This window comes from Colletotrichum costaricense (assembly GCF_030867565.1).
Source record: "Colletotrichum costaricense strain IMI 309622 chromosome Unknown Scaffold_8.1, whole genome shotgun sequence".
Lineage (NCBI taxonomy): Eukaryota > Fungi > Ascomycota > Sordariomycetes > Glomerellales > Glomerellaceae > Colletotrichum > Colletotrichum costaricense.
The window spans coordinates 270,071-291,936 of record NW_026848237.1 but is presented as its reverse complement, the minus strand read 5'-3'; the positions used below and the strand labels follow the sequence as shown (position 1 = coordinate 291,936).

General features: G+C 38.2%; 7 protein-coding genes across 7 annotated transcripts; 3 read left to right on the top strand and 4 right to left on the bottom strand.

Annotated features, from left to right (window-relative positions):
• Window positions 1–1,044: 1,044 nt before the first annotated feature.
• Window positions 1,045–2,570, top strand: CCOS01_08116 (uncharacterized protein; the record flags this gene model as incomplete). Its single annotated transcript, XM_060456277.1, has 5 exons — window positions 1,045–1,215; window positions 1,274–1,310; window positions 1,362–1,429; window positions 1,482–1,855; window positions 1,913–2,570. The coding sequence occupies 5 exons, from the start codon at window positions 1,045–1,047 to the stop codon at window positions 2,568–2,570; spliced, it is 1,308 nt and encodes a 435-aa protein (XP_060312551.1).
• Window positions 2,571–3,031: 461 nt separating this feature from the next.
• Window positions 3,032–4,964, bottom strand: CCOS01_08115 (cytochrome P450 4A5; the record flags this gene model as incomplete). The annotated part of the gene is made up of 8 exons (XM_060456276.1): window positions 3,032–3,127; window positions 3,180–3,300; window positions 3,353–3,519; window positions 3,584–4,003; window positions 4,052–4,138; window positions 4,199–4,620; window positions 4,695–4,824; window positions 4,884–4,964. The coding sequence occupies 8 exons, from the start codon at window positions 4,962–4,964 to the stop codon at window positions 3,032–3,034; spliced, it is 1,524 nt and encodes a 507-aa protein (XP_060312550.1).
• Window positions 4,965–5,819: 855 nt separating this feature from the next.
• On the top strand, window positions 5,820–7,639 carry CCOS01_08114 (uncharacterized protein; the record flags this gene model as incomplete). The annotated part of the gene is made up of 5 exons (XM_060456275.1): window positions 5,820–5,860; window positions 5,904–6,202; window positions 6,261–6,679; window positions 6,750–6,989; window positions 7,043–7,639. 5 exons carry the CDS (start codon window positions 5,820–5,822, stop codon window positions 7,637–7,639), a joined length of 1,596 nt encoding a protein of 531 aa, XP_060312549.1.
• Window positions 7,640–7,817: 178 nt separating this feature from the next.
• On the bottom strand, window positions 7,818–8,893 carry CCOS01_08113 (uncharacterized protein; the record flags this gene model as incomplete). Its single annotated transcript, XM_060456274.1, has 3 exons — window positions 7,818–8,396; window positions 8,457–8,740; window positions 8,791–8,893. 3 exons carry the CDS (start codon window positions 8,891–8,893, stop codon window positions 7,818–7,820), a joined length of 966 nt encoding a protein of 321 aa, XP_060312548.1.
• A 635-nt stretch (window positions 8,894–9,528) lies between these two features.
• On the top strand, window positions 9,529–11,312 carry CCOS01_08112 (uncharacterized protein; the record flags this gene model as incomplete). Its single annotated transcript, XM_060456273.1, has 4 exons — window positions 9,529–10,024; window positions 10,087–10,562; window positions 10,616–10,982; window positions 11,044–11,312. The coding sequence occupies 4 exons, from the start codon at window positions 9,529–9,531 to the stop codon at window positions 11,310–11,312; spliced, it is 1,608 nt and encodes a 535-aa protein (XP_060312547.1).
• Window positions 11,313–11,575: 263 nt separating this feature from the next.
• CCOS01_08111 (uncharacterized protein) lies at window positions 11,576–12,692 on the bottom strand (the record flags this gene model as incomplete). The annotated part of the gene is made up of 2 exons (XM_060456272.1): window positions 11,576–11,750; window positions 11,800–12,692. 2 exons carry the CDS (start codon window positions 12,690–12,692, stop codon window positions 11,576–11,578), a joined length of 1,068 nt encoding a protein of 355 aa, XP_060312546.1.
• Window positions 12,693–18,644: 5,952 nt separating this feature from the next.
• On the bottom strand, window positions 18,645–19,094 carry CCOS01_08110 (uncharacterized protein; the record flags this gene model as incomplete). The annotated part of the gene is made up of 2 exons (XM_060456271.1): window positions 18,645–18,680; window positions 18,915–19,094. Coding segments are annotated over 2 exons (216 nt in total), but the record flags the coding sequence as incomplete, so codon positions are not given.
• Between the last annotated feature and the right edge of the window lie 2,772 nt (window positions 19,095–21,866).

The window sequence follows — 21,866 nt, the reverse complement described above, 5'->3', positions numbered from 1 at the left end:
GGAGGTGGTCTGAGACATTGCAAGTCTCTCTATCGATGGCAGCTGAATCGCCGCATCTCCAAAATGGAAGAAATCCCAGAATGCCTGCCGCCCTGGCCCGCGACAAGAGGAATGCAGTGCCGCCAAATCCATGCGCCGTCAGCGTGCCAGCCAGCGTGCCAGCAAAGCCGGGAGATTGCCGTCATCTGCGCGTCGAGAATAACGTTGCGTCCCTAGGCTGGCAGACCTCCAACACCGCAGACTGTCCACTACCTGCCACCCTCCTCTCCTTTTCCCACCTTCCGGGTGTAGTCTAACATGACGAATCGAAGGCCCGTTAGTTCATCTAAACCTTCATAACGACACGCGGAGCCGTCCCGGCATAGCTTACACGCTACGGCTTTTCCGCTAGTAAACAAGGTGTCACTCCCCATTTGCCAATTCGTTAGGTCGTCATGCAAGTGTACAAAAACTGCACAAAGGGTGTCATCAGAGAAGAAGCCACGACCGTTGTGCTAGTTCCGCCCAGCTGTCTTCTTGTATTCCGAGCAGTCTACCGCGCGCACGGCTCCTGCATTGCGCTTTTTCTGCCCAAAGGCAATCGACAGTATCCTTGGAAATAGATTCGTCGATCCCACAGTGGTCTCCACGTCTAAGCCATATGAGACACGGAATATCGAAAACCTGAGGGTCCCTCGAGCGTGCGAGGCGTGCTAGTGTAGCAGTCTTTGCGGGCAGCTCCTTCTCGTTGATGTCTCACACCCTCTCTGTCTTCTGCCCCTTTCTCGAGCCACACCCGCGCATAGGTGCCCCTTCGATCTAAGACCAGTCAAGGCTGGCAAAGCCAAGTTTTCGTCAATATACAAAGACAGCATCCCTCGGCGTTTAGATTCCCATGCATTTCGTCGTCCGACGTCCCACACCTATCCCCATCATCAGCCGCCGTTGAAGGGAACGAAAAAGCACATTGCCACGTGCCAGTCCTCGTGGACTATCGATGCTTCTTAATTCCACTACCAACCAAGCATAGCCGTCAACATTGTTCAGGGAGAGTTCACAGGCAGCATGGAGGTCCCCCCAGGAATGAGCGCGGACGACTCGCGGGTACCAATCGTCGTCGGCGTCACGAGCTTTGTGCTTTCAGTTGCCTTCTTGGCTGTATCAATACGAGTGTACACCAGAATATTCGTGATACGGCAATTTGGTATGGATGATTGGGCATCCGTCTTTGCTTTTGTAGGTTTTGGAAAGTCCTCTCCATCCCTTGAACCTGATTCTGACCACAACTCTGTAGCTGTTGGTTCTTGGATGCGGCTTGGCTGTCGCACTGAGTGAGTCATATATATCTACGGCTCCATTAGATGGTATCTAACAACCTGAAGACACCAGAAATGGCCTCGGTCATCATGTTTACTTTCTTACTTCGGAACAAATTCAAGACTACATGAAGGTCAGTTGATGTCTGATACAATCCATTTCGCACACCTATTAACACTTCGAAGACATTCTACGTCACCATTGTATTCTATAATGCAGCATTGGCTGGTATCAAGATGACCTTCCTTTTTCAATATTACCGAGTCCTGGCCGTCCAAAAGATGAAGAAGGTCTTCATTGCGGCCATGGTAATAGTCGGCGCATGGAGCATTTCGCAGATCCTTGTCGAGATCTTCATCTGTACCCCTATCCCGGCATTCTGGGACAAGACCATTGATGGCAAATGCATCCCGAACTACCCCCAATGGTACATCAACGCAGCAGGCAATATCATCACCGACATTATTGTATTTGTGCTGCCGCTGCCAGTTATTCACAGACTGAATCTGGCCCGAGGCCAGAAATATGTCTTGCTTGGTATCTTCTGTTTGGGCTTTTTGTATGTCTTGTCCCGTGATCACACGACTATTCCGGGCTCCGACTAATCTTTGAATAGCACATGTACCATATCCTTCATCCGAATCCGATTCCTCAAGCTCGAAGAAGACTTCACCTGGCAAAATGTCGAGACCGCCGGTTGGTCCATCGGCGAGCTCTGCTGTGGACTCGTCTGCGCTTGCCTACCGACATTCCGACCCTTGGTCTCTCGATTCATTCCCGCCCTGTCGAGCCGTATTGCGAAATCCTCGAAATACCACAAGAACGGAGACTATTCTGAAAACACCGAAAGTACCTCACGCCACCGCGATCCCGAGCTCGGTGGTACACTTGGCAACCCGAATCACTACTCTGCCCGCTACTCGAAACGACGAACTGGCTCGGCGGACAGCAAGGCTGATCTCTATGGCATCGCCAGCTACGATTTGAGCCACTCTGATGCGAGCCGCGAGACAGGGCTGCCCATCCAAGCCTCGAGAGATAGCCCGGATTTCACCAGTCAGACCGATAAGATGCCGTCTCCATTACGGCAACAGGAGTCTATCGAATTGGGCGGATATAGACCAAACCACCACGCCGTCGTCGAAACAAGAATCGAAGCGGGAAGGAGAGTCTCTGATGACGAGATCGAGCTGCAGCCAGGAGCGCCGATCGAGGTTAAGTGCGATATTGTGCAGGTCTCCTCACAGAAAGTTGAGGCAAGGGGTTTCTCATGAGTCAGTCTTCTACAGATAGTGCTGTATTGATACGAAGAAACTTTGAACCATTGAGGGACGGCCTATTAAGCCCAGAGATTACGTTGGCGTTGGAGATATCACTCTTTACTTACTAGATACCATTTTCTTTACTACTTTATTCAACGTGGGCGGCTGATGTGGGATATGGGCGTGGGTTCTTGGCAAGATATTCCTATAATTACTATCAGAAGGCCATTCTGTTCTACATCGCCATATGGTTCTCTTCATTGCTATCCCTGGTGACTAAAGTATTCAAGACTCTCATGCATGGGAGCATCCTAGCTGGGGCCTCGCCGATTCCCGTGATCAGATTAGCAGGGGTGAATGAGATCAACTCCTTTAGCCTAAATTGCTCCCGTCTTTGCAACCAAGATCTCGAACCCGATCGGTCTCTACAGCATGTTCTTGTGAACATGTCTCATGGCCTGTGCCTTCTTCCATTAGCGGCTTCTGCTGCAGCCCCTGTCGCCTTGCTGAGATCGCAACAGAGGGGCTGCTTCCCACGAGAGAAGAGACTCAAATGCCCTCCAGATTGCCTGCGTCCTCTCAGCGGCGAAATTTTACCACGATCCTAACTTTTGGTCGTACGAGAACGAAAGAATCCGTCGCTGTGTAACCCTGTCTTGCCTCAGAACCGGGATCCTCAAATTCCATGTCCATCTCTAAAAACATTGCTGCCAAAGCTATAGACATCTCCATGTATGCCATTCTGGTACAAAGTTTAGCAATGGTCTGTGAGAAGCTAAAACGGGACCCCTTACGTTCTTCCGAGGCACGCCCTTGGGCCCTTGGAGAAGGGAGAGAAAGCTGATTTATCCTTTACCGCAGAATGGCCATCGCCGATCCAGCGTTCTGGAATGAAGTCGTTTGGTCGTTCAAAATACTTGGGGTTCCTATGCATCGCCATGTTTGCAACGCCGACTTCCGTCTGAGAAGGGATGATGTCAGTGTCCACGCTCTTGAGGTTGAGATAGACGATGATATCGACTTACTCCCACTGGCAGAGGTATGCCGTGGAGAACGAAGGCTCCGTCGGATTGGAGTACCTGTCTCGGAATGAAACCTGCATTCGGTGGGAAGATTCTCAATCCTTCCTCAATCACAGCTCTTAGATATGGTAGGTGCTGAATCTTGTGGTAGTTCAATTCATCACGCGTCGTGACTGTAGATCTAACCTCCAAGGCCACCTTGTCATATGCATCTTTATGAGCCAAAAGGTGCCACAATATTGTCAACAGCGCAGTAGATGTGGTATCAGACCCTGCTACAAACATGACGATCGCTTCACCGAACAGCTCACGATCAGGAAACGGCGTACCGGTGGTGGGACTTTTAGCCGTAAGTAGGTAATTGAATATGTCTTGCCTACCCGAAGGATTCTGTCTCTGTTTGATCATGGCGCCAATCGCCATCTACGCATTTCAGTTGACGATGTTGCTTGAAACAGAAGGCAGACTCACCTTCGCTGGATAGCCCCGCGTCGTATGGTTGTACGAGAACTTTCGAATTAGGCGCTGCAACAAAGGCCATCTCCAGAGTGTACCTTCCTAAAACTCTCTTAGTCAAATTGCCTGGAGTATGGAACAATCGAAGGCGTTTATTGGTACCAATGAGACAAATTTTGCTGCCTGCACTAAACCATCGCTGATGTTCGCCTTCTCTGTGGGATTGTGAAGTAAATCAAACGTTTCGCCGAAACAAACGTCCGATAAGATGTCAACTGTCAAGGCTGATAAACAATCATCTAAATTGACCTTAGCTTGACTTTTCATCACGTCGCAAAGCTTCCAAATATGCTCCATGAATGCTGGTTCCATGGCGTCTAGCTTCTTCTGAGCAAATGCTTGAGAGAGAATAGACTTCTTCTCTTTGTACGCAAGACCCATCGAAGAGAAACTACTTTGGAAACCTGGGGTGAAGCTCTGATAGAATGGCGACTTGTCGATTGGTGATGTCGCCGAGTAAACCTTTTGGAATCCTTCTGTGGTGTTCACAGAGACAGTGCTCGGGCCCAAGCGCACCAAAGGACCTAGCCATCCATGTTAGCTAATACCATTGAGAGCAGCAGATTGTAGTGATTACCGTATTTATCATGAAGTTTACAGAGCGTCTCATGTCTCATATTTGTGTATAGTTGGTATGCGTGCCAGAAGTCGTTGAACTTGGCCAAGAAAGGCCCTGGGACTCGGGCCAGAGGGTGGAAGATCACATTGTAAATGAGAGGGATCGCCAGCTACTAGAGTCAGTCCAGAGTCCAATGTTTGGAGGCATATTGATGTCAGTTTGATATACCAAACATAAGATCGCAGAGATGATGGCAGCGACTTGGGGACTGGAATAGTGCCAATTGACCGTCGCGTTCTGAGTCTCCATGGCTCATTTGGAATTGTGCTCACTGATTTGTTGACTCCTCTGCAACGATTCGAAGCGTGGCAATAAAGACACAACATGTTCTCTTCTCCGTAATACGGTAATTTATCATTTCTCGTTACTAGTCTTTCATATCCTCGCAGACAGAAGTGAGTACTTCCCAGATCGCCGATAACGCCTGAGTACAAGGATCGAGGATCCACAGTCACCGATGGGTGTGTCCAGCGCGGAGACCGTGTTCGACTGCCGAACTCAAAGAATGCGGCATGGGACGGAGAGCGGTGACCGCTGTGGGTCTCTCTCCCCTAGATTCTGTTTGTACCCTATTGTCCGCCCTCCGTCGCCATGCCGCTCCCCTTTCACCCGTGATGTTTCGAGATCATGACGCTTTCCAACACGATTCATACAGAATATGAAGCTTATGCATCAATAATGAGTTCTACAGTCCCTACGTTGAAGGAAGTCTGATCTAGCCGGCATATTCCAATGTTTCGTGCCTAACATCACTCCAAATGGGCCGTGCTATTACGGTTACAACGCCGGGACCACAGGCTAGCACAGATCCCCACAGCATTCAAGTGTTGCCTCTGAGTATGACCATGCTCATGGCTCCAAGGCTCCTGGCCTGCCCTTTGCGTTCTATGTGATACCGTGGTCTGGTGATGATGGCTTCCTCGCTGGGCAATCGGAATCATCTCAATCGCAGACGTGCCTCGATTTGAAACGATTCCGTCATTGCCAGCATGAGTACAACAACGCGTCGAGCCGGTCGGCTGCCCTCTAGCTGCGTCAATTGCAGACGGCGAAAGATCAAAGTGAGCAATGGAGCTACATCAATGACTGAGTCTCGTACTGACTATGAGAGTGCGACAAACCGACGTCCAGATCCTGTCACCGGTGTGAGCGCCTCGGATTAGATTGCGTTGTCACTGATGAGGCCAGCATCCGTCCCTACTATCACACTTCGAAGGAGCAGTTCGAACTGATGGCCGCCATTGTCCAGCACTATACTCCTGGTATCCCATTAAGCGTTGAAAGCCTGCGCACTTTTGTCAGCAAACTCCAGGCGGCACCCCAACAACCTGACTTTCCCACGGAACTTGCACAGCAAGTCCCACCTGCGGATACTTCGTCATGCTCGCCGGTCGATGGCGGGCACTTACTACCGGGTGTCGCTGCTAAGGACTCGGCGTCACCAATGTCAGAGGGCTCGTTCATTTCAGATGCAACACGCCAGCGAAGTGAGTAGACTTGCGATTCGGTCTAACAAGAATCTCGCATTTACTCATCGCCCCCTAGGATTCAACGGTGCCTCAAGCTACGCGGTCCTTCAGTCCAAAGTCAGCCTGTGCATCACACGAAGCTTCCCTCGGCTCGCGGCACTGCAACCCAGTGGCACCTTTGACTTGCGTGAAGGCGAACCGCTGTCGAATAAACAGGATGCAGCACTTCCCGACAGAAAGACATGCGAAAGATGCAGCGTTGTCTTTCTTCGCTTCGTCAACTGCGTATTTTACGTCCTCGGTCCAGAAAAGCTTTTCGATGCAATAGTGAGAGCCCACGGAAATGCAGAAGTGAGCGTGTCGACCCAAGCCATGATTCAGCTCATCGTTGCTCTCATTGACGACGATCCACATCATTTTGAGCTTGCCTCAAAGAAGATGGAGAGTGTCATCGAGGAGGGGAGTGTCGAGAGTATCCAGGCGATTATTGTTATGGTCAGTCATAATGCTGTTTACCTCTACTTCACCGATCAAGAACTCAGCTAATGCAGCTCACTGAGCTTAGGCCTTGTACCGGCTAAAGAAAAGCCAGCGGAACACTTCTTGGGTCGTCCTCGGCAGCGCCATCAGAATTGCCCAGTCACTTGGGTTGCACGTAGCAACTGACGACGAAAGTCCCCTGTGGGCGGAACAGAAAACCAAGCTTTGGTGGTCATTATGCGACTTGGATCAGTGGTTCACCAGCGTTCTGGGGAGATCGTTAGGAATCACCGTTGATCTAAGTACCATCGGTTCGCCTTCAGATGTAATCCAGCGCAAGTCATTGAAATGTAATCCTCAACTAACATCACGTCATAGAATCTCATCGGAGCCCCAAACATGCCGCCCATGTATGCCTTCGCCTCAGCACGCCTTACACGGCTTCTGTCTCGTACCCTTCAGTGCAACTCCGAGAAACATTGCGATAATGGCAATGCTATCGATCAGTTGATTCAAGACCTTTATGGGTGGTGGGAGAGCCTGCCTCAGCACCTGACCATACCTGCAGCAGCAATCCCCCCATCATTGTTGCGCGCCACGCTGTACTTACGGTTGAGATATCATTGCATCATCGTCTTATTGACTCAATCGTACCTGTTTAATGCTACCTTTTCAGGGTCTGATGCCGACCATCGAATGAACATCTGCGAAGATAGCAACAACAAGACTATTGCAACGCTGATCGAGATGCAGGAAAGGGATGTTCTTACCAGCCACTTCTGGTTTGATTCGTACCATGCAGTGACCTGCGGACTGGTGCTTCTAATCAGAATCATCAAGAATCCAGCGTCTGTCGATTTGCGAGATATGGTGATAAAGTTGAGGAGTCTTCTTCGAATGTTTCCTAATAGATTGCACGCTTTTGCCGTTCAGTGTTTTGACAAAGTACTCGAAGACATTGAACACCGCCAGTGAGTTCTTCAGCTTGACTTCTCTACCAGCAGACTTTCTAACTTCTTCAAGACCGGAAACCACAACATTTGACAGCAGTATCATCTCTTTCGAAACAGGACTACCCAATTTGGACTTGTGGGAGCAGCTGGGGTTCTCTGAGTCTAATTTCGATTTCAATCTCTAGCAGGATGTGTGCACCTCAGATGGCTTTGTTTCCGTAGAAGATGAGAAAGTCCAGCGCATCGCGTACCTGCGGCCATTCCGGGTCATCCACTCCTAAGCCGGCATCGAAACCATGGGATTGGCCTGGAATCAAAGAGATACGCGCCTTCACTCCAAGCTCGGTCAGCTCCCTACAAGCCCTTTCGCTGAAGGCATTGGGAATCAAGCCATCGTTATCCCCATGCACAAAAAAGGTTGGGGGGAATTTTGGGTGAAACACTTTAACAGGGTCGACGCGGTCGAAGTCATCGTCTTTGACGATGGACTTCATCTGTGACCCGTTCTTCAATGCTGCGAATAGCCAGGCGTTTCTAGGAACCGATAGATCGGGTGCTGGCATGCCCCTTTTTCTCTCCCCGTCTTGAGACGCAGCTGCCTTTTCTAGGGATGTGACAGTGGTCGTCATGACCGGTTCTTCAAAGATTTTGTCGGTTAAAGCCTGTGGCAGTGTCGGAATGGCAGCTAAGGCAGGCAAAGGCTTGTGCCAGAATTCATCACTGACGTACTTGACGCCATAAAAGTCAAGAATCGCCCGGGGAGGTTCCGCCAGAGCACCCTGTTCATGAGATGTTGAGTTTTGGGTATCAAACTGGGACCGGAAGCATTGGTAACTCACCAAGTGTAAAGCTAAGAGTGCTCCAGCAGATTGCCCGAAAACCACCGCCTTTCGTGCGTCAATCCCAAAGCCAGTGTCCGCTTCGAACTTTTGCGGAAGCTCCGTCTTGCACCAAGAGAAAACGTCGATAGCGTCTTCAATTACGTCGTGTAAGGGAACTTGTGGGCAAAGTCGATAGTCGGCTGATACGACAACAAAGTTTGCGTCGGCAAGATACCCAACTTCAACCTCTGGCAACGCATGTCTGGATCCTATCACGAAACCTCCTCCATGGAGAGCCAGAGCTGGGAACATTCAGTCACAAGGTAGTCGACACGATCGATTAAAGACTTACCAAGCCCCTTTGGCTCCTTACTCTTTGTTGGCTTCCAGTGAGCCGTTGCCTCAATCAACGTATTGCCAACCTGCTTGAAAACGTAGTCCTTGCTGGAAGTCATGACCACTTTCGGTTGGACTTTGGTATTGACTGGCACTTGGTAGTGTGTTTGCAAGTCTTAGTTCAAGGACAGCGACCCTGCGAGCTCGCGACTAGAGTAGTTGTTGAGTTCTTACTTTTGTCAATGACTACCTTGTATCCAGGTCAATACACTCGATTTATACGGTCCTCCGTCCTACCTAGTCAGCATACTGAACGAACGCACGGCCAGAGCCGAAACCCTGAGGTCGGTCTCCGTCCTAGGCCACCAATCACTGAACCCTTTGTACTTGACCTAGCATCCCTGGTCGACCGGCAGTTCAATCCCGTCTCGGTCTCCGCCCCCGCCATCTCCGCATAGCGGTCGCCGTTGGAAAGTGTGGGAGCGTCACTGTTCGGCAGATGATACAGAGTTTGAAGCGTCAAGGAGGAAAAGCCTGGAAATCGATTACTGTACTATTCAATGACGATCATGGTGTTTCAATTGCAACTACTCGTAGTCGGTCTCGGTTACCAGAAGTAGCGTAGTAAAACCGAAGACGTTTATTGAGATAATGCCGGGCTACCCGAATAAGTCGTCTGGTAGTATAACTATCCATCGAAAGACGGACGAATCCCATGGGCATCCCCAAAGTTTAAACAAATCAAGATAGCAACATGCCTAACCTCTCTGAGTGTTCGAGGTCTCTCAAGGCACAACAGGAGACGAACTTCCCTACAACGCCATTCTTTGATGGGCCAGAAGCACCTTGCCGTTTCGAAGCGGAAGTCTATAATTGCATTGTCCGCGGTTCAATCCCACAAGAGATAGACGGAACATACTACCGTTGCATGCCCGACTGGTCTTGGGCCCCTCTTTACGAAGACGATGTTTTCATCAACGGGGATGGCGCCATAGATGCAGTTCGAATCAGGCACGGCCACGCCGACTTCAAGCAGAAGTATGTGCGCACTGCCAAGTTTAACATTGAGAGGGCAGCGAGGCAGTCAGTCTTTGGCAAATATCGAAACCGCTACTCAGACGACCCAAGAGTGAAGCATGAGGTTCACTCCACTGCGAACACTCATATTGTGTATTTCGAAAATCAGCTACTGGCATTGAAAGAAGACTCTAGGCCGTACGCAATGGACCCGGACTCCCTTGAAACCAGAGGTAAGGTATCATCACTCAACTGACCAATGCATGCTTGTTCTCTACATGCAACTAATTCACAGCTGAAGGATTGTACGACTTTCATGGGCAGTACTCAGCTCCAACTTTTACCGCGCATCCGAAAATTGACCCTGACAATGGAGAGCTGATCACCATGGGCTATGAAGCCAAAGGCGATGCGACAAATGATGTTGCATACTATCTCTTCGATAAGAACGGGGAGAAGCTCGAAGAATGTTGGATTAAGACGCCGTATGTGGGAATGATGCACGATATGGCAGCGACCAAGAATTGGATCGTATTCGTACTCATTCCACTTGAGACACAGCCAGTTGAAATACTGCAGCAAGGATCGAAGCATTTCGCATGGGCTGAGGACAAGCCCCTGACCTTTGGTCTTCTGCCGCGGCGAAACCCTAAACCTGAAGATGTTCAGTGGTTCAACTTCAAGAACGCCTTCTACGGACACACCGGAAACGCGTTCGAAGGCGAAGACGGATGTGTTTACCTCGACGCGCCCCTTACCCACCATAACAAGGTGCGCATTCTGTAGGACTATCTCCTAAAAGCATTCTCTAACTCGTGCACTAGTTTTGGTTCTTTAGTCCACGAGGCGAAGACCCATTCTCTCACCCAAGCGGTAAAGCAGCGGTGGGACAACCTGCTAGTAGCTATGTGCGCTGGAAGCTCGATCCCAACGCAACAACCTTCCAAGTTGAGCCGACCGAGCTCGTCGCCCTCGATGGCGAAATGCCCAAGGTTGATGAAAGATTCGCAACCAAAGCGTACAGCAAACTGTTCCTTTGCGTTCACGACCCAAAGGCCAAGTACAGTCCTGTCGGTGGGACTTACAACACCATTGCAGCTGCAGATATCAACACCGGGAAGTATGATCACTGGTCTGCGGGGGAACATACTTCCCTACATGAGGTAGCTTTCTTACCAAGGTCCCCGGAGGGTAAGTATTTTATTGAGCAACAGACATCAGACGAGTGATGGGTTCACTAATATTTTCAAAGCTGCGGAAGGAGACGGCTTTCTTGTGACCATCGCGAACAGACGAGATGTCAGACTGTCCTGCATTTTGATCCTCGACGCCAAAGATATTGAGGCAGGCCCTGTGGCAATAATTGAACTACCTTTCCGGCTACGCAATGGCATACATGGAAGTTGGGTGCCCCGCTCGGACATGTTGCATGATAAAGATCTCTGCGATATGTCTGGCGTAACTACAGAAATTCGGCAGAAGTTTGAGGGTATCACCGTTCAGCCAGCCCTACGAAAGTAAAGGGATAATGGTAGGAAGGTCCAGTGTGTAGAGACCTCAGAAAGTGAGAGATTGAATGTCTTCTGGGTGCTTACAGTAACATATGTCTGTCTCTTACATCTCATTAGTAGGTAGTTGAAATAGCACACCGGCATAGGACTGAGGAAGAGGCGGTGTCTTCTTTCCTGGTAAAGTGCACAAATTAACTATTGCTTTTAGCGAAAAGACACAATTTGGCCACGACGCCATGCCCCGCATATTTCGCAATCAACTCCTGGACCTCTTTAACCCCTCTTTGGCGCTATAGCGAAGATGTTCTTCAGCTTGTCGTCTAGCCACTTGACATCTTCAAAGTTCCCCGGGGGCCCTCCAGCCCAATGGCCCCAAATGGAAGGGTAAACAGCCAGTTCACCGACGCCTTCACTCATGCACTCGACCTCATACTCAGAGTCCTCGGGCCTGCAACTGTCAGTATTAGTCATGGCGGTATCTAGAGCGAGATTCTTACGGAAAGTAGAGATCAGTCTTGGAGGGCAGCACCAAAGTTTTAGCCTTGATGCTCGCCATGGCCTTCTTGAAATCGCCATTGTATGGCTCTTGATTGCTCACATCGGCACTTTGCCACGTGTGAATCATGACAAGCAAGTTCTCCGGGTCCTTGCTAAGAGCCCACTTCTCCCAAAACGATTGCATGAAGTCCTCGAGATCCTTGGCTCCGTAAAACTTTTTGTGCAGCTCATGTCGGTAAAATGCTTGGGAAAAGCCCCATCCGGCGTACCCGCGACCAAAAGCTTTCAGGCCAACTTGCTTCTCCTCGTCTGACCAGACCCTGGCAGACTTGTCCCCGGTTGATGCAATGCGTCCTAATGTACTGCCGGCTGAGCTGGTCTTCTTTGCCGCGAGAAGCGCCGACTTGACGCCTTCCAAGAAAACTTGATTGTGTAGGGCGCACTTCGCGGCGCCACAAAATGGGACTGCGATATCCAAGAAGTCGGGATATTGCGTCGCCCATTGGAAAGATTGAGCCGCGCCCATAGACCATCCTAGAACGGCTCTGAGATGGGTGATCTTGAGTTCCTTGGTAACCAATTCGTATTGCGCCTTCACGTTATCGAAGAAAGACACGTCGGGAAATGGATTGATGTCTGAGTTGGAAGGGCTGACGGACTGTCCGTTGCCTAACAGGGCCGGAATGATGATGAAATAGTCTTTCGGGTTCAAGGTCTTGTCGTCTCCCACTAGCCATTCGTTGTCCGCAATAGCGCCGGAGTACCAGGTAGGATAGACAACCGCTGGAAGGGATGGGTCGCCAAATGTCTTATATGCGATCCATGCTCCTGGCAATGAGCCACCACTTTGAAGGGCGAAGTCTCCAAGCTGGTACTTCTTAATATCAGACATGTTTGATTGAGAGGAATAAGGTTCAAAGTGAAATGGGTCTATAGCCGTACTCTCTCAAAACAAAGGCAGAGGAACTTGAGAGGTGTATTGAGACGTAAGGAAGCCGTGGAAAGAACAAGAGTGATATACCAACAGCATTCTTATCTTTCTTTCGTCATGATATGCCGACGGCGATGTGAGGGGAAGCAGGGGTCAGCCGATTCAACCCGTAAGACCCGTGACCGGCGCCGGACCGACCCCGCATTTTATGTCGTCCGCTCCTTACGTTATCTACAACCATCGCCAACGCTAAAAGCCCCGATAACCTTAAATTACGATGGACTTTTGTACCGACGAAAGAGAAGACTAACTCGAGAGTTAAGACTAAGCGCACTCTTATGCTCCTAACTCTTTATTATATCCGAGGGACACTGCATTGTAACGTAAAGGTCACGTAACCTTAGTACTAAAAGGTTAAGTAGTATTAGTATATACGTAAGTAGGTTAGACCTTTTGGTTACGACGAGGTTAATAAGTTAATATAGGTCTATTATATATATATAAGAGGGGAAAATCGTAAATAGGGCCCGCAATCCCTCTATAAATATAAATAAGTAAAAAAGGTCCGTTTATATAGGCCTAAACTACCTACTTATTACCCCTACCTAACTACTTAATAAGGTCCCTTTTTTATTTCGTAATTTAATATTAATAATCTTTTATTTTTATAATAAAAAAAAGTAAAATAGGGGCTAGGTCCCTTATTAATAAGAACTAATAATAAAATCTATTATTAATCCCCTATTTAAAAATACTTAAAATTATATATTAAAATTTTAATATAGTTTTTATTATAATTATTCGTATAAAAATTTTTAATATCCCCTCTTTTTAATTACTTTTTAATTTTTTTAATATATATAATTTATATACTTAAACTTCTCGGAAATTATCGAATTTAGCGTAGTTAAAAAAGAGCTTTTTATTAATCTAACTATACCCTAAATACGTATATTTCTTTTTAAACTAAAGCCCGAGAGGTATATACGTTTACTAAATAACTTATTACTTATAATATATTATTAATTTAACTACGTATTACTTATTTTTTTTTATTTTAACTATAATAATTCTTTTATTAATAAATTACTTAAAGGACTTATTTAATATACTCTTTATAAACCCGTTAGCTAGGTTATTATTATTATTAATTTAATAGATTTTATAAAACTCGTAGCGTTTATATAATTATTAAAATACTATAATATTTATTATAAAGCGCTTTTTTTTCATAATACTTAGCTTAATAAGATATTTATATAATAAGTATAAATTTATATAAATTATAATCCCCCCAACGGAGCAATCCGCCGGGGCCGTACTATATATTACGTATTAAGGAAAACTAGGTATAATGCGCTCTATACCTAATTACTAACTAAAATAGTTAACTAACTTAATTATTATCTCCCTTTTATTAATAGTTCTTAACCTTTTATTACTTACTTATAAAGCGAGCTTTATTTATTTTAATACGTATAAAACCTCTTAATACTAACCTACGTAAATAGCTAAGTTTAATATAATTTATTTTTTTATATAAGTATTATTATTACTTAGGGGGTCCCGTAAGAGCTATTTAAAGTACTAGCTTATTATTTTAATTTTATATATTTCTAACCCGTTTATTATAGCTATTATAACTAGGCTAGCGTTAATATATTAAATTTTAATATTTATACTAGCTTAGCTATTTATAATACTTATAATATTATTTAACTAAATTTTATATTATTAAAAAGTACTTTACTACTTTTTAAGCGTACTTACGTTAGTTACGATAGTTATAGTATCGAGCTAACTAAAGAGGGTACTTAGCCCGAGAGGGGTAAACTTATTAATAAGTATCTTTAGCTTACTAATTACTAACTATATATTAAGAGAATAAGTTCTCGTTAAGGTAGTATTTTAACTAGCTAATTTCTTAACTAGTTATCTAACTAGCTATCTAAATAGTAGTTTATATATTAATAGGTTTATTTAGTAAATTTATTTAGTAAATTTATTTAATTTAAATAGAGAGTAGTTTTAAGTAATATTAGAAATAATAAGGATAAAAAAAATCTTTACGAGCTCTAAAGAGTAATAAATATTAACCTATTTAGCCCTTTTTTTAAAAACCTCTACGTCGCTATTAAAGTTTAAAACTTTTATAATTAAAAAAGGCCGTTTCTAATTATTATAACTAACTATTATAGCTAACTATTATAACTAACTATTATAACTAACCTCTATTATTAACTTTTTTAACTAGCGCTATTATAAAATAACTTACTTATTTTAAATTAAATAGTAGTTTTTATATTAAAATTATTATATTATATTAAGCGCGTACTTAGGATATATTGCGCATATTATATAGTTAAAAAGTATACTATATTATATAATTTCTTTTAAAAGCGTAATCCTATTAAGGTCGATCTTTTATACTTATAAAGCTAAAAAAAAAACTACTATATATAAATTATAATAAGGATTTTTAAAACGTTAAGTTATTTAGTAATAAAGTCTAGAGTAGTTAAAATAGTATAAACGACGTTAATACTTATAATTATTTTATAAACCTCTAATATTAATACGCTCTAAATAATCCTTTTATTTTTTATAGAACTATAATAAATAATATTATTATTAATTATAAAACTCTTATTAATCTATTTTTTATTTATAAAAATAATAATATAACTTAACTATAAGGTATAATTAGCGTTATTTATAAATAACCCGTTTATAAAAATAAAAAGTTTAATTATAATTAGATTTAATAATACGAATATAAGCCCTCGGTCTAGGTAATTTATTTATTATTTAATATAATAGTTTAGTATAGCATAATTAATAAATAACGGATTTATTTAGTATTAAATAGTAAGTAATATATTAAAAGCTATTTTTAATTAATAAATTAATACGATATAAGTACTTCGAGCTTACTACTTAACGAATTATTATTTAGTATTTAATACTAAGGGGTTAACTTATTTAAGCTTCTTTTTTTAGTTTTTTTATTTAAATAGTATATTAATATTTTTTAATTAAATAATTCTATTATTAAAAATAAGCGGCTCGTTAGCTAATAGTTATTATTTTAGTTTAGTTAGTAACTTAGCGTACTTAAGCTCGGTTTCTTTTTTTTAACTAAAGGTTTTATTTAATAATCTAATTATATTATTAGTTTATATTTTAATAATACCGAATAATCCGCTTTTTTTATTAAGATTAGTAAGTATAAGTCGAATATAGATATTATTATTTAGAGTATTTTTAAATAATACTTATTATATATTACTTATTAATAAGTATTAAATTTTATAAGACTATATAGTAGCTATATAACGTATAGAATAATACCCTTAGGGTATAAATAATAAGTCCAAGTTAATAATTAAATAAAAACCTTATAATAAAGAGGTTAGCTCGATTATATATATACTTAAATAATATTTTATAACTAAATAATATAGCTTTTTTAAATTAAGGTCGGGGCTAGGGCGAGGATTAAACGTTAATTAGTTTTTTAAATTATTAATAACTACGTAAAGATCTCTTTTTTTTTTTTAATTATTATACTCTTATATAACTAAGTAAGACTTTTTAATAAGGTTAAGTCCTAGGTTTTTAATTTTATTAATAAATTAAGACTTAAATATCTTTATATCTCTATATTTAGGGCTAAGTTAGACAAATTTAATTATACCTTTCTTAACTAATCCTAAAAGCTCTTTATTAATAAATTTAATAAAAAATATTCTTAATATAGTTATAATACCCTTATTATAAAGCTAAGTAACTAGCTTAAAATTTACTTTTTTTTTTAAATATAAAATAAGTAATAATTATAAAAATATTACCGCAGCTGTACTATATTAATATTTTTCTAATCCTCTTTTTTTATAATAAAAAGTTATTATTAATTATTATAACGATCTTATTAAGGACCTCGTTAATAATAGTACTATTATTAATTAGTTAGTTAATTATAAGGATTAATAAGTAGTTAATATACTCTATTACTATAGCTAATAGCTCGGGGTCGACCTCTTCTAAGTACTAGAGTTTAATTATAATAACTTAGAAACTTAGCAAGTTATAAAATAAGTTTATTACGTAAGTAGTACTATTTATTAAAACGAGCTTAAATAAGCCTTTTTATTTTTTACTTTTTTATTAAATTTTAATATCTAATTAGAATAATAAATTAATAATATAAGAAATATTTAGTCTATTTTAAGTAGCTAGTACCTCGCTTATTTACTTATTAATATAAAGTCTACGGACTTTTTTTATTACTTTTTTAATTACTTTAATACGTTAAATAATATTTAATAATAATAAAGAGTTATTAAAAGTGCGTAAAAAAACTCTAAAAACGAGGAATATAAAAACGAGGCTATTTAAGCCGACTATATTATTAATTACTTTAATTATAACTTAAAATATAGCCTCTATGCTTATTAATAAGTACTTATTTTAAATAATATTATATACTTTTTTAAATATTATATAGTATTTCTTTGTTTTATTAATACTATTATAAGCTTTAACGGGTACTTCTTTAACTTTAATAAATATAGATCTAATAAAAGATTTAAACTTTATATAATAGTTTTTTTCCGGCTTTATAAGTATAAAAGATTAACCTTAATAGGATTACGCTTTTAAAAAAAATTATATAATATAGTATACTTTTTAACTATATAATATATATAATATGCCCTAAGTACGCGCTTAATATAATATAATAATTTTAATACGAAAACTATTATATAATTCGGGATAAGTAAGCTATTTTCTTTAATAATAACACTAGTTAAAAAGGTTAATAATAGAGGTTAGCTATAATAATTAGTTATTATAGTTAGCTATAATAATTAAAAGCGGCCCTTAATTATAGAAGTTCTGAACTTTAATAGTAACGTAGAGGTTTTTAAAAAAAGGGCTAAATAAGCTAATATTTACTACTTTTTATATTAGAGCTCGTAAAGATTCTTTTTATTTTTATTACTTTTAATATTACCTAAAGCTACTCTCTATTTAAACTAAATAAATCTATTAAATAAATTTACTAAATAAACTTACTAATATATAAACTACTACTCTCTTAGTATATAGTTAATAATTAATAAGTTAGAACTCTTTAAAAATACTTATTAATAAGTTTACCCCTCTCGGGCTAAGTACCCTCTTTAGCTAACTTAACGCTATAATTATTATAACTAACGTAAATATACTTAAGGATTAATAAAGTACTTTTTAATAATACAGAATTTAGCTAAGTAATAGTACGAACGTTATAAATAACTAGGCTAATACGGATATTAAAATTTAATATATTAATATTAGTTTAGAAATTATATTTTATAAAATTAGAAATCTTTTTAATATAAGTTATATTATAAATATAAAAGAATATATAAGGGGCCCCTTAATTTTTAATAAAAAAGAGTATATAATATAGGATCTAATTACTTATATAAATTAGTATTAAAAAGTTTTATATATATTAAAGTAAGTATAGCTTACTTTTTAAATAACTAGAACTTAGAGAACTATAAAAGAAGGTTAAGAGTTTTAATTAGTAATTAGGTATAGAGCGCAATATACTTAGTTTTTTTTAATACGTAATATATAGTACGGCCCCGGTGGATTACTCTATTGGGGGGGATTTAAACTTTATAATATTAAAGTTTTTATTAGTATTTATAATAATCTAGTTTAATAAACCGAAGTAAACGTCGATTTAATATAATTAAAAAGCTTCCTATATATATTTTATAATTATATTTATAAAGAACCTTACTACTTAAAAAAAATAGTAATATTAATAACGTAAAGTACTAATCGGTTAGTACTCTTATAGTTTATTAAGTATATTACGTTAATAACGATTTTATACTTTAAATCGTAATTATTTTATAAAATAAATTTAAATCGGCTAAGGGTAGTACTATTAAATTAATATTATTAGTAAACTTTTATAAGCTTTTTAAGGGCTACGATTTTTACGTCGTTACTAAATTACTAAAATAACTTTAAGAAATAAAAAACTAAAGGGTAACCGAAGTACTAATATAAGTAGTATAATTTGCCCTTTATTAAGTAATTAATAATAGTTTTTTTATTATTAAAGAGTAAAAGCTAAGGGTATCCCTATTTATAAATAATAAGTACTATAATATCTCCCTTAATTAAGAAATTATTAATATTATTAAAATATACTCCTAGCTTATTTATATCCCTTAAGTAATATAAAAAAGGAGTATTAGTTAGTAAAATATAAAAAGTAATATTACTAAATAGGGTATTAATAACTATAGATCTTAACGACTTTACGGGTTTATTATTATTAAACCGGATACTTACTTCGTTAACTTTAAAAATATTAAAAATAACTTTAAATTATTATTATTATAATATAAAGAATTAAGAGTAGCCCGTAGTTAAGAATTCCGTAGTACTAATATTAAGTATAATATTTTAAAAATCTTTTAATAAGTACTTTTTATTTAATAAAAAAGAAGTCGTTAGTTCTATAAGCTTAGTTAACTCGTTAATAAAAATAGTATTAATAAGGTTATATTTTATTACTTAAGTAATAAGGATATTTATAAAAGTTTTATTATTAATAATAGTTATATAGTAGTTTTTTTCCGGCTTTATAAGTATAAAAGATCGACCTTAACGGGATTACGCTTTTAAAGGAAATTATATAATACGGTATACTTTTTAACTATATAATATGCGTAATATATCCTAAGTATGTGCTTAATATAATATAGTAATTTTAATACGAAAACCGCTATATAATTTGGGATAGGTAAGCTACCCTCTTTATTACGTAATAGTACTAGTTAAAAAGGTTAATAATAGAGGTTAGCTATAATAATTAGCTATAATAATCGGCTATAATAATTAAAAGTAGCCTTTTTTAACTATAGAAGTTCTAAACTTTAATAGTAACGTAGAGGTTTTTAAAAAAAAGGGCTAAATAAGCTAATATTTATTACTCGTACTAAAGCTCGTAAAAATTTTTTTTATCCTTATTATTTCTAATATTACTTAAAGCTATTCTCTATTTAAACTAAATAAATTTACTAAATAAATCTACTAAATAAACTTATTAATATATAAACTACTACTTAGATAGCTAGTTAAATAACTAGTTAAGAGGTTAGCTAGTTAAAATACTACCTTAACGAGAACTTAAAAATGCCCGTTAATAAGTCTACCCCTCTCGGGCTAGGCGCCCTCGGCTAGCTTAACGCTATAGCTATTATAACTAACGTAAATATACCCGAGGATTAGTAAAATACTTTTTAATAATACGGAATTTAGCTAGGTAATAGTACGAATACCATAAATAACTAAGCTAATACGGACGTTAAAATTTAGTATATTAATACTAATTTAGAAATTATACTTTATAAAACTAAAAATCCTTTTAATATAAGTTATATTATAAATATAAGAGAATATATAAGGGGCCCCTTAACCTTTAATAAAAAGGAGTATATAATATAGGATTTAGCTACTTACGCAAGCTAATACTAAGAGGTTTTATATATATTAAAATAAATATAGCTCGCCCTCTAAATAGCTAGAAGTAGGGGAAGGTTAGGAGCTATTTTAATTAATAATTAGGTATAGAACGTAATATACTTAGTTTTTTTTAATACGTAATATATAGTATAGCCCCGGTAGATTACTCTGTCGGGGGGTTAATAATAGTTATAAAATATATTATTAAAATCTAAACTTCGTTTTTATAATTATTTTTATAATTAAAATCGAGGCTATTAAAATATTAAATTATAATATTATTATTATCGTCGTCGTTAGTAAGGGCGGTTCTTTTATAAAAAGTAAGGAATTATAAATATAAGCTTAGTATAAATCTCTTATTTTTTTCTTTATTATTTTTATATTTTTAATATACTTAACGTTACTCTTTTTTTAAATACCTAATTAATTAATAGCCGGTTTTATAATAAATAAAGTACTTTCTATTAATAATACTACGGCTATATTAATTTTACTTATTAAATCGGGTTTTTTTATTAAAGCTATTATAAATATAATCGGTTTAATAAATAGCGGGGACCTCTTTATTATAAATACTATTTTAAAAATATTATTACTACTTATTATAGTTATACTCTCCTTTTATAATATTAATTAAAGTACTAAGCTAGTAATAAATATTAATAAATATAAATACTAAGTTAAATATAATAAGTTTATATTTTAATATATTACTTACGTAATAAAAGAGTTAGTTATTTATATTAAAAATAGATCCTTATATAACTAGCGCTTTATAAAGAATTATAATACGATTAATAAGCGCTTATAAGATTTATTAGTTCGACTTACTTAGATTCTTATAAATTATAAAGTACTAATAGAGGTTTTAAAGCTTAGTAAAGTAGTTTTAATAACTTATAAGTAGTTTAAAATACTCCTAAGTCCTTTAGTATATTATATCGAAGCTAAGTAGGTTAGAAGTATTACTAAGTTAATTAAAATAAAAGGTTAACGCCCTTTTTTTAAGTATATTTAAAAAAGTACTAAAATAGTACCGTTTATTAATTCCTACCCGTTAGTATAATATTTTAAAAATCTAAAGCTTTTTATTAAAAATATTATATTTCTCGCTATTATACTTATTTTTATTATTATAAAGCTTAGTAAAGTTAATTAATTAGTAAGTATTAAATATAATATTATTTTTAGTTTTTATATCGAAATATAATATTTAATAAAATAAATTTTATTATTAAATAATAATAACTATATTCTTTAATTCTTTTTCTTTTTTAAAAAAAAAAGTAATAAGTTAGTTAGTTAATAACGAGGCTAAGTATTACGGCTAGCTTATTATAATAAGTATATTAATAAAAATTAAAGCTACGAGTACTAAGTAAATAGTATTATAATTATAAATAGCTTCTCTAGAGCTATATTTATAAGTTATAAAGTAAGTAAGGCTTTAATAATTAATTATAGTCTTATTAAAAGAGGTTCTTAATAAAAATAGCTAAAAATAATTATAAGATCTAATATTAAGTTAATTACTAAAAAAGCTATAAAAAGTTTATTTTTAAGCCCGGCTTAAGTTTATACTATATATAAATC